The sequence below is a fragment of the Artibeus jamaicensis genome, unplaced genomic scaffold (assembly GCF_021234435.1).
Source record: "Artibeus jamaicensis isolate MK-2021 breed Jamaican fruit bat unplaced genomic scaffold, CSHL_Jam_final contig_233, whole genome shotgun sequence".
Taxonomy (NCBI): Eukaryota; Metazoa; Chordata; class Mammalia; order Chiroptera; family Phyllostomidae; genus Artibeus; species Artibeus jamaicensis.
Window position 1 is genome coordinate 37,516,785 of NW_026521486.1, and position 12,091 is coordinate 37,528,875.

At 41.1% G+C, this 12,091-nt stretch overlaps 1 protein-coding gene across 3 annotated transcripts in view; it reads right to left on the bottom strand.

The window, feature by feature from the left end:
- The window catches only part of TMTC1 (transmembrane O-mannosyltransferase targeting cadherins 1), a 243,731-nt gene that overhangs the window by 63,376 nt on the left and 168,264 nt on the right, over window positions 1–12,091 (bottom strand). For all 3 annotated transcript variants that reach the window (XM_053661849.1, XM_037144874.2, XM_037144873.2), the window contains one exon: window positions 10,241–10,354. In XM_053661849.1, the coding sequence (XP_053517824.1) occupies window positions 10,241–10,354 (114 nt within the window). The remainder of the gene's footprint in view (window positions 1–10,240; window positions 10,355–12,091) is intronic.

Here is a 12,091-nt window from a genome sequence, read left to right on the forward strand (position 1 = left end):
AGCAAATAAATACAAATTAGAGCTTCCATCTTGAATATATTTTCTATCTCTTCTTTTTAGCCTTTGACAAATCCATTCAACTGTGATCTCTTCAGAACTACTGCTCAGTGACAGAAGTGAAATAAATGTAGGAAATGCGGTTGCCGAGAGATTCTCATTCACTGAAAAAAATTGTCTCCTGCCATGCAAAACCATGGTGTCTCTGAGAAGCACGGTATTATGCAAAGCAATCTACAATCAACAACACTTGGTGTGTAAGACCTACATACGTGCTCTCTGATCCACTGTTCTTAAGTTTTAAGCATAACTAAAGATCTACAGATATGAGATGTACATGACTGAATTGTGGTTTTAAATTTTCTTTGTCATTTGCTTTAAATTTTATACAGTCTGTTCAAAAGTTAAGGATATTGTTAATTTTTCATCTTTTGACTACCTTATAAAGCATTTCACTGTTTCAAGTAATATTGTATCATGTGCTCCAGTTTGCAATTTCTTTTCAGAATATATGCACCCTGATTTGTCTGATTCTCATTCACACATTAACTTTATTTGAGGTTAACTATGCTAAGGTCAGATGTTTATTTTCTATTTCCTTTTGAGAAAAAAAGAATACAAAAGAAAAACATGACTGAGAAAAAATTCAATCATAAAACCCAAATTTCATTGGACTAAAAAAAAATACTCAAAGTAAGCTTCATTTCAGGAGTCGGTAGCCTATTTTCAGCCTAATTAGTCTCTGGCATTCTTAAGTGCCTGGTTCCTTCCTGCTATGACAGTTGAATCATCATGTCACTAACAGCACCTGGGTGACGATTATTTATTGGTATGCTCCTTTAACTGTGGTGTCTTCCAGTTTCTTTTTGCAATGCACACCTTGCTGCTCACTACAGACAGCCTTGGAAAAAACCCTCGAATGCAATTTAGGGAACTGTGACACTCTCGCCAACGAGGGCCAGTTAAATTACCTGACCTCTCAGAGCGGACGATTTCCAGCAGTGATTCAGGATTCTGCCCAACTGATTTTCTAAGATAATTTAGGGTAAAACCATGCTCTCTGATACCCTGAGGAAATGAGTAATAATAAATGGCTGAAACCTTCCTGATTGCTGAGAATTTACCTCAACAGTTTGGGGGATGGACTGAATTAACTACTTCTTTGTTCTTTTAAGTAGAGAATGAACATAATTTAACCTTTCTCAGAGGCTTGGGGTGATCAGGGTGAACTTCGTTTTTTGTGGCAGAAGGATGGGCAAGTCCTTTGGCAGAGTGGAAAAATAACTATCTGGGGAGGCAGAAGTCACGGGTGACTTTCCAGCTGTGTAATTTTGACTGTAGTCTGGGCTTTAGTTTGCGTTCTCTGCAACAACAAGGTTAACACCATATTGACCCTCTGTGAGAACAAATCAGCTTTTATGTGAACAATGAGATGGTGAGTAAGAAAATAGCCATCATCATACCTATTACACTGGCTGCATTTAATGCTTCTGAGTTAGCTGCAGGACTGCTGGGTGGTTTCACCCGGTTCCCTCCTTAGCCTTAATGAACCCACGCCAGGCTGAAGCCACCAGCTCTCCTTTTCTCATATGGATCACTTATCCTGCAAAAAATCACTGTCTTCACTGCTGTTCATGGCCTTTGACTTGCTCCCATCAGTCAAAGTAACACCCATTATTTCTTCATCACTAACCCAGTGAACACTCAAGTCATCTTGTATCCATCTGTTTCTCCCATACCGTGTGTGCTCAGATGTGAAGGGCGTGTGACCCGCTCCATTTTAAGAATGTAGGAATGGTCTTTGTCAAGTACTCACTCAGAAGCCTGTCAATCCCTCATCATCTAAAGCGAGTGATTCCCACAGGCACCAGAGCAATTTCCTCCAAGCCTTTTCTGATATGCTCAATACCAAGTGGAATTCCAGACACGTGCAATTTAAAAAACCACATGCAAGGTTATAAGGACATTCAAAGCTTTCTGTGACAGATCAATGCACTTGTAGAATCCTGATTGTAATAACCATTTGTAGCATGAATAACATTGATTTTTGGATCAACTTAGAGAAAAGAGAGTGGTAGACAGGAAAAGAGTGTCCATATTCCTAATCAATAACTACCAACCAAGAAGATCATGAGAAGCAGACAAGGGGGGGGTACATTTCCATGATAGTCACATTAGGAATTGGGGTCACCACTTACATACAACGGGCATGGGGTAGGGGTGTGAAACACCTTGCAGTGTGGTTCCGGCCAAGATGAGGCATAGGTAGAAACCCTTTGCTTCCTAGCACAACCAAAAGGAGGATAACAACAAATTTTAAAAACAATAAACAACCAAAAGTGCCAGAATATGAAACTGCATGGAACTCTGACAACCAAGGAGTTAAAGAAACATTTACCCAGACCCGTAGGAGGGGCAGAGATGAAGACAGGCAGCCAAGTGGAGAGGATGCTCAAGCGAGGCAGGGCTGGCTAAATGGAAAAATAAAAACTCACAGCTAGCTTTAAAATACTTCAAGGGTTGCCACGGTGGGAGAAATTTCCAGTTTCACAGAAGAGTTTGTTGGAAAGTGGGGCTAGAGCTGAGCAAGTGAGTGGCATCATTCCCTCTCAGACCACCCCCCACCAAACAGGGCCACACCACAGCAGAGGGTTGCCCCACCCTGGTGAATAACCCCTTATAACATAACAGATGCACCAAGACAAAGGAATATGGCCCAAATGAAAGAACAGATCAAAACTCCAGAAAAAGAGCTAAGAGACAAGGAGACAGACAACCTACCTAATGCAGAGTTCAAAACACTGGTAATCAGGATGCTCACAGAACTGACTGAACTCAGCTGCAAAATGAAGAAAGAAATGAAAGCTATACAAAGTGAAATAAAGCAAAATATGCAGGAAACCAACAGTGAAGGGAAGGAAACCAGGACTCAAATCAATGATTTGGAACAAAAGGAAGAAATAAATATCCAACTGGAGCAAAATGAAGAAATGAACTCAAAAAAACGAGAGGTTTAGGAACATGTGGGACACTTTAAGCACTCCAACATCCAAATCATAGGGGTGCCAGAAGAAAAACAGCAGCAGCAAGAAATTGAAAACTTATTTGAACTAATAATGAAGGAAAACTTTTCCCAATCTGGTAAAGGTAACAGATTTCCAGGAAATCCAGGATGCTCAGAGTCTCAAAGAAGGTGGATCCAAGAAGAAACACACCAAGGCACATCATAATTACGTTAGCCAAGATTAAAGGTAAGGAGAGAACCTTAAAGGCAGCAAGAGAAAAGGACACAGTTACCTACAAAGGAGTTCCCATAAGACTATCAGCTAATTTCTCAAAAGACACAAGCAAGAAGGGGCTGGAAAGAAGTGTCTAAAGACATGAAAGGCAAGGACTTACATCCAAGATTGCTCTATCTAGCAAAGCTTTCATTTAGAATGGAAGGGCAGATAGAGAGCTTCTCCAATAAGGTCAAGTTAAAGGAGTTCATCATTACCAAGCTCTTATTATATGAAATGTTAAAGGGACTTATCTAAGAAATAAAAGAAGATTAAAAAAACTATGAACAGTAAAATGACAACTTATAACTATTAACAAGTGAACCTAAAAAACAAAAACTAAGCAAACAACTAGAACAGGAACAAAACCAGAGAAATGGAGATCACATGGAGGGTTTTCAGGGGGAGGAAAAGAATGGGGGTGGTGTACAAGGAATAAGAAGCATAATTGGTAGGCATAAAATAGATGGGGAAGGTTAAGAACAGCATGGGAAATAGAGAAGCCAAAAAAGTCATATGCACAACCCAGGGACATGAACTAAGCAGGGTGGAATGCTGGAGGGTGGAAGGGTGCAGGGAGGAGAGGGGATAAAAGGAAGAAAAAGAAGTTGGGAAAACTGCAATAGCATAATCAGTAAAATATACTTCAAAAAACACCCATCTTGCAATGCACAGGACAGTCCCGCATAAACGAGGAGTTGTTTCACCTAAACTGCTGACGGCTCTCCCCAGGAGAAACACTGTTTGTCATTAGGGAGCTGTCCTCTGACTCTCAGAGGGCTTGTGATGGAGATTTTACACATTAACTCAGCCTTTCTTTCAACAAACATTTACTGAGTACCTACAGTGTGCCAGTCCCTCTGCTAATGGCTGCATGAAAGGGTGATCAATGCCAGAAAAAAAAATGAAGCACAGGAGGGGAACATGGTATGTTGGGGGTAGCTGCACTTTTAAGAAGGGAGACCAGGAAGGCCTGGTGGACAAGATGACATGACGTAAGGAGTCCTGAAGGAAGAGAGGAAAGTAGCCATTTAGGGAAGAAGAGAAAGTGTTCAGGGCAGAGGAAATGACAGACACAGAGTCCCTGAACTAGGAATGGAAAGTGACTGGTATGTGCCTGACTGCCATGTGTCTGCAGCTCTACGCAGCTAGAGCTGAGCGAGCAAGAAGTGTAGCAAGAGGTGAGGCCTGAGAAGTAAGGGGGCAGGCACTGCAGGAAGTTAAGATTGCTACATGGGCTTTGAGCTCCCATGAATGAGGTGGGAGCTATAAAGTGTTCTGAGCATGGGGCTGCTATCACTGGAACATCCCTATGGCTGCTGTGTTGAGCACAGACTGAAGGGGAGTGATGGAGAGGTGAACATGCAGAGACCAGGGAAATGCTGCAGTAATCTTGGTGAGAGATCGTGGGGGCTGCATGTGGACAGAGTGGCCTGATTTGGGATTATCAATAACATTTACCAAGTTTAGTATTGCCAGGTATTTAGACACTGCTTTAAGCCTTTTGCATAGATTTTTGTAATATTCCAACCCGGAGGTAGGTAACACCATCATGCTCATTTTAATGGAAAGTCTAAATGGTATTGTGTACTCACACTGACTTATATATATATAAAATAATACCATTTAGATATTTAGATATTGTGTACCACAATGATATTGTGTACTCACACTGACTTATATAAAAAGTCATAAATTGAGCCGATGTAGTAGATGCTGTCTTGCACCACCCAGACTCCCTTTTCAAGTCTGAGGTACTTGTTGCCCCAGCTGCTGAAGCTCACAGTGAGTCCTCCCCTGGGCATTGCTCTCAGCCTCAGAGAGCTGCCTCAGTCACTGCTATTCTCCCTGCCTGGTGATTAGTTGAGAAGCGAGTATACAAGTTCCATCTCTTGTCCATGCAGGACCATTCTAAGTGGGGAGCCAGAGCTCCTGCGGGATCAACCTGAAACCTCCTCGTAACTGCCCTGCACCTCAGCTTCCCCTCCGCACACCCTGCTTTCCAGGTGATTCAGAGAGCACTCCTTAATAAACTTCCTGCAGGCAAGCCTCTGCCTTCCCTGTGTTTCCTGGGGAACCACAGCAAGTTTTTATAGTGAAAGAGTCACATAAGGTGGAAGAAGGACAGAAAGGGCCACATAAATTATGGAATTTTCATTTGAAAATTTAGCCCATAAGTATGTCCATAATGTGACTAAAATTCTATCTTTTTTTCTAAATGAAATAATGTTTAATTTCTTAAATTAATGAGTAAAACTGTGAGAATTAACAACATTCATACACGTAGTGAGAATGCAACTTCAAGTGTCTACCTAGAATACTGGAAAGCATATTTAGACTTTTGTAAGTGAAACCACCACACCAACAGAAGAGCCCATCTTGATTTCTTAAACCCGGCTAACAAATGGTATTGGAATTTTAATTCTTGCCAGAAATACATGGCAGCTGGTATCCAAGGCCACCTGTAGTCATGCAAGTTATTTCAAATGTTCATTCAAAATAGGCTGTGTAAAGAAGGACGTTTTACATAAATCCTGACTTTTAAAAAATGTTCAAATTCCACCAGTTTTATAGATAGCAGGTTTTGAAGAAATTATAATAGAGGAATATTATTGAGATAGTCAGGATATCAACGAACAGTGGGTTAATTAAATATAGTTAGATTTCTCCAGACCCCAATGATATGGCATTTCTTTAATAGTCATTCTTTTATTACTTCCCTTTTTCCACATACACTTACTGCAGTCTAATGGAACCTCCTTACAGAGTTCTGGTTATCCACACTGGAGGGAATACAAAGGATGATATCAATGGGCACTATTATCAGGACAAGTCTCTATTTTATGCATTAAAACACTCCATCAGAAATAGTTTTGTTCAATTCTTTCCCACATGTCAGCCAATTAAATAGCAAGTGTGGATTTGTTTTCTACAGGGGCACTAAAAGCTCATTCCTTCCCTCTCAGTAATGTCCAAAGAAAAAGAACCTGGTCAGGACCTTCAGTTTTCTCTTTCTTCCTTCAGACTTTCTGTTTAAAACATCAATAACAGATATACTAGGAATGAAAAGGGTAGCTGTAAGGGTCTCAAAGCTTCCTACGCACACTTGAGTACCCCCAGGGCAAGCTACTGCATCTCCTGCATGACAGGATTATGGGAAGGGGAACAGCTTAGATGATTTATTGTGTATTTCATGTCAAAACCATATTTGTGAGAAAAAAATAGTTGTCTGGGTGACTGATCATAGACCTTTTATCAAGATGGAATCCTACATATGGCTGAGAGCCAAGCACCTGGACCACACCAGCAAATCGGGTGTGGCAGGGGATTACTACGGTAGGGTGGGAAGAAGAGGGCATCTAGGTGAACGAATGTTCAGTGGGACATGGGGCACTTCGCTGCTGACAGTAGAGAGGATCTTCCTGAGCCACCAGGACACAGGCAAACTCTTCTCACTCCCACTTGCAGGATTCCTGATGACCAGCCCATTTTAGCCAACTGGTAATTGAGTCATGTCAGGAATTTAAATACAAGATGAAAAAATAGATTCCATGACTCTATTACCTACAGTTTCTAATTATGTCATCAGATTTCCAGATGTTTGTTCTTTGTTTTCTGTAAAACATATTGATGGATAAACACAACTTGAACTTCCTCTGTGAGCCTGGGCCCGTTTGCTCCCATGGGTTGAGTTGCATGGCTGCTAAGAATTTGTTGTGTTTATTAACAGAATTATTCCAATTGCAGCCTTTATTACAATTATATAATATAATAAAATACTTTGAAAACTGATAAAGTATATATAAAAGTTATTTCCATGAATTCCAAGCAAACTGTCTAGAAGCACTTCAAAACAGAAGTTGCTAAAAAAAATTGCTGTTGAATTAGATGTGAATAAGATCATTCATTGTAAAAGAGAGAATTGAAGGAGAATTATCAGACAAATCTCAAATAGCCCCCAAATTTTTATTTCACTTTAAAGTATCAGAAGTGATTATCATAGAAATAAATTATGGATGTGTTTTTTTCTTAATCAAAGGAAAGGACTTGGTTTGACATTAGAAGACTGGTGAATGGACGTACATATGAAATTTTAGTGTCTGATAAAACCTTCAAGAGCACACATAATTTGTTTCATGACTCTTTACCTTGAACTGGCTTCTTATGCCAATCAACAAACCATTGGCCAAACACACATCCAGTGTCTTCTGTACTTTATCAAGTCAGGGCCACTCTGTCTCCTTCGGGATTTATGGGATGAGGCATTTCGTGGGAGCGCTGTTGCAGGAAGGACTGAGATAGTGGGTGGTCTCTGAACTCCCTACTCCCATCACATAATGTGAGGTGGAGTGGCAGAACCCTTCCCAGGGCAACTGTGTGGTCAGAAAGCTTTGGAGGCCCATGGCAGATCTTCCAGCACACAGAATCCCAAGCTCCATAGAGCCCAGAGCTCCATATATAGACATGAGAGCTGCCCTGCACAGCAAAGTGAAGCTAGTACTTAAGTTTGTTGAGGACTTAAGGAAAGGGTTCTGACATTTTTCTTTAATGAGGTGGGTCTTATTCTTAATCTATAGTCTTGGTTGTAGCATATTCCCAAAATGCAAGATTTCCCTTGTATTACAGAGATATAAGAAATGAGGTACATCAAAAGGGAAGAGAAGTCAGCGATGCTTCTACATGGTTTAAAGAATAGAATAACATTTAAAAGAAGCAGAATATCTATGTCCTATATAATGATCAATCTAGTATAGTGCTGTTTTTAGAACTGTAAGGTGGCCACAAAGATATTGTTACAGATCTAACCCTAGTGACTCATTTTGCCATTCCCTGTGGGACCTCTATAGCTATCGCAACAGGAATGAGTAATTGTTGGGGCTGATTTCAGATAGTATCACCTTCAACCCTGCATTTCCTTAATCATTCTCTTTTCTGTTGTATGCAAATAAGGAGAATATCAGATACACTGAAGTTGAAATAGGGAGGAGCAGTTGGGAGAGGGAGGAATCCCTGTCTCAGCAACTTCCACAAAGAAACAGCAATATCGCCATAAGGGCAAACTTCAAGTCAGATAGGATAAGTTCATCAATGATAAACAGTCCAGGCATTTTCGTTTTCTTTCTAATACAGGGTGACAATTTACCTACATTTTTTAAAAATCCCACATCTGTTGAAAATTCACCACAGCGGTGTCCACACAAAAATAATGATATTTTATTTTAAATCAGAAGTATTTTGAGCCTGGTCTGAGAGAGTGAAATATTTCACTAATTACTATGCAATACATTTATAGCTCTCATTGTTTTTCCCCATTTCTCAAGGGGTATGTTTCTTCCAGAAGCACAGTTGCTGAAACAAATATTTATTTTTATTGTTTTATGGGAAAGACACTGAAGTACCCAACCAGCTATAATTATTACAATTCAGTAAAATCACCTGCCAGAGTATTTTACTTAATTTACACCTCTGCCCCAAACTGTGCCTTAGGGTCTATCATGTTTTCCTGTGTGAACATGAGAGAAAATCATCCGTTAGAATAAAACTAATTTAAAAAGATACTGACACATTTTCTTCCAACAGTTATTTTTCACACAACTTACTCTTTTTTTTCTTTCAAGAATGTCACTAAACTCATGAAACATTAATTGTTAAAGCCCAAACACACTTTATGTGTATCCTTGAACGAATATGCCTTTTAAAAATGACATTTCCTCAAATACATTTTCACTGTGGAACATCTGGAGCACAAAAGAAAGTATCAAGAAAAAAAAGTCAAACCATAATCTCACCAACCAGAGATAAGCATGTAAACATTTGGGTAAACTGCCTTCCAGTGAAAGACTATAATTGCTTAAAATCTTAAAAACTATCTTCGATCTTTTAACAAAAACTTATAATCCTCAATAAAAAGCTCTGTTACAAGTATTCTTCCAGGACTTAACATTTCTTGAAATCTTCAGAAAAGTATTTGATAGCACTTTTGGAAAGGAACTTGATATGACAGTGGAGAGTTTCTGCCACACTGAATATTAAGTAACAAGCCCTAAAATCTAACAGATGTTAACCGATGAACAACACACTTGAGCAGAACACTGTTCAAAAGGAGACTTAACAATCAGGCCAGTTCCTTTAAAAGTGATGATTTCAAACTGAGCTTTGAGCCAATCCTAGTTGGCACTGCAGTGAAATACATGATTTGTTTGGTTTAAGCATTTTAAGTATGTCCTAAGGTGGAACAGTACCAGAAAATTTCAACCCAATGTAGGCCAGTCTGTGGGGGCATGGAAACCTCTTCAAACAGCCTCCGTGAGCTCGTAGTAGTCAGTCAAAGAGAGGAGTCACCATGTTTGACTTTGCCCACATGTACAGGGTCTGAGGCTCTGTTATCATGTCTCCACACGTTCCGGTGGAGACGGAACAGGTCAAATATGTTTATTACCTGGGACTTTTAGAGAAGACCACCGTGAGAGTCAGAGCTGCAGTTTTTCAGAGTACCTAAGAGCAATCAAGGCTGCCAGTGGGAACACAGAACTTGAATTTTTAGTTTTCTCTTAAAGTCATATTTAAAGCCTTATTTGGTTTACTCAAATGTCTTCATGTGAGTCTTTTCAGATGGTCAGAAGCCTGGCGTGGGAGCAGTTCATTGGAGAAATATACACACACATATATATGTATTATGTATATTTTTCCCTCACCTGAGCATCACTTCATTTTGTAATGTGTAGCAGTGGAAACTTTTACAAGAAAACATCAAGTTAGAAGCAAGGTAGAGTTTATCACACCAGTAACAGAGTTGAATAAAGAGCCATAAGTCTCAGAACCCAAGGCCTACACCACATCCAAGGAGATGTTCACTGTCACCAAAAAGAACCTACCCGCCCCTCCCCCATACTAGGAAAGGTGAGTGAAACAGACCAGCGCCCGAACAGCCCAACAGCGACACCTGCGTGGTGCACGGCGCTTACTTGAGGGCCGTTGTGTAGTGGTAGATCGCTTCCCTGTTCCGACCTTGGTCCTTCAGGAAATTGGCATAGTTGTAGTGAACCTTGGCGTTGTGGGGCAGAGTTTGAACTCCAGACCTACGATTAAAAAATTAAAAAAACAAAGATCACTGCTTAGGAATGTTGTCAGTCTCCATATTTTACTGTAAGTTCATGACACTGCATTTGAAATGTCTACTGCACTATTTAAATCAAGTCTTCAAAAACGTGTGAATCATATGAGTCACTGCACATGCTTCGGTGGGAAACAGTGAAGGCAGTGCACACCTGCACACAGCCAATCATGCCAACAGCACATGAAGCAGTGGTGGCAGGACCTGGTGCAGATGCATCACAGGAGAACAGCCCTGTGTGCTCAGGTCAACAATTCAGTTTAATCTCTCCTTGCTTCCTTCATTCACATATAGCTTTCCTTCCCTTAAAAAAAATTGAGATTGTCAACAAAAGTCAACCATTATAGAAGGAGTAACTATAGACTGGTTTCCCTACTAATTTTCATTGAAAACGAACATTTCCTATGGACTAACTCTGTGCAATTAAAAACAAATAAATACAGATATAATTGATTCTACAGGTTGCAGATAAGGAAGTGTGGTTTTGTTGGGAAAGGTTAAGAATCTTGCTCATATGGTCGCTTATTCTTCTGCTTGGGGTGCCATAACGAAATAGCTAGGGAACCCCCATGGGGTAGCGGCAAAACTTTGAAGAAGATGCAGGAGTGGGTGAAAGCAGAAGAGGACCAGTTTGTCACTGGCACTGCCTAGCAACATCAACCTGCACCGATCACATGCTGGCAAGTGGCACGTGTGGGATTTTGACCAGAGGAGTTCAGCTTGGGAGTCCCTGTTCTGTCACCTGCAAGGAGGCAGTGGTGGGGGAATGATGAAGGCAGATGGTTTGAGGGCTACATGGAGAAAAGACTCCTGCACTTATGGGGACTGAATGCAGAAGGAAGACAGTTAACGACAGAGGGGAAGGCGAAAGAATGACAGCCTAGTTTCTGGGCAGTTATGCTTCAATGTACCATCTCTTCCAGAGAACATATTTTTGTTTATTTTTTTAATGTAAAGGTGAGAGTAATAAGGGAATTTCATACAGCATGTTAACACCTGTTGGGGGAATATGTTAGGGCATTGCACCTTTATTGAACTTTTGCTGCAGTAGCCCCCGGGGCCAGCAAAGATGGCCCCCTTGAAGTGCACTGGCTGGATGCTGAAGGAGCTCTCCTGGGAGAGAGTTCACAGGGAGTGCGGGAAGCCAGAGGCTAACCCCAGAGCGAGCAAGCAACACATCATCAAAAAGCAGCAGAGTCCAAGCTTTTATACAGCTGCTTCGGTGACTTCAAAGGTGCTGTGGGTAGCTCAGATTATTTTTATTTTTTTGTGGTAGGGTGAGGCTGAAAAGAGACTGAGCATAAATTTATCAGGAGCAGTTAGACTCCCAGTCCTCTTCCCTCCCAGCTATGCAGGTGACTTTTTCAACTACTCTTTCCCTGTCCCAGCAGAAGGCAGGAGGTCTCCTCTCCAGGAAAGCTGACTTGGAGAAAACCTGCACTCAGGAACAACAGGTCCAGCTGAAGTCAGGGGAAGAGCTGTACCTCAAAGGCAAATTGAGCGAAAATGTGTACTCTGAACCTAGGGGTTCCCCCAGTTCCTTCCCCATGTAAGGCTCTGAAGGTTGGCAGCCAGGATTGGACCCCCGATCCTCTCCTCTCAGTGGAAAGAAAGATTTACAAGGGCTGACATTGGGGTGGTCCAGTGAAACCACCTGTTTCCCATGATCCCCCTGTGGTGAGGCCCGCCAGCTGACACAGAG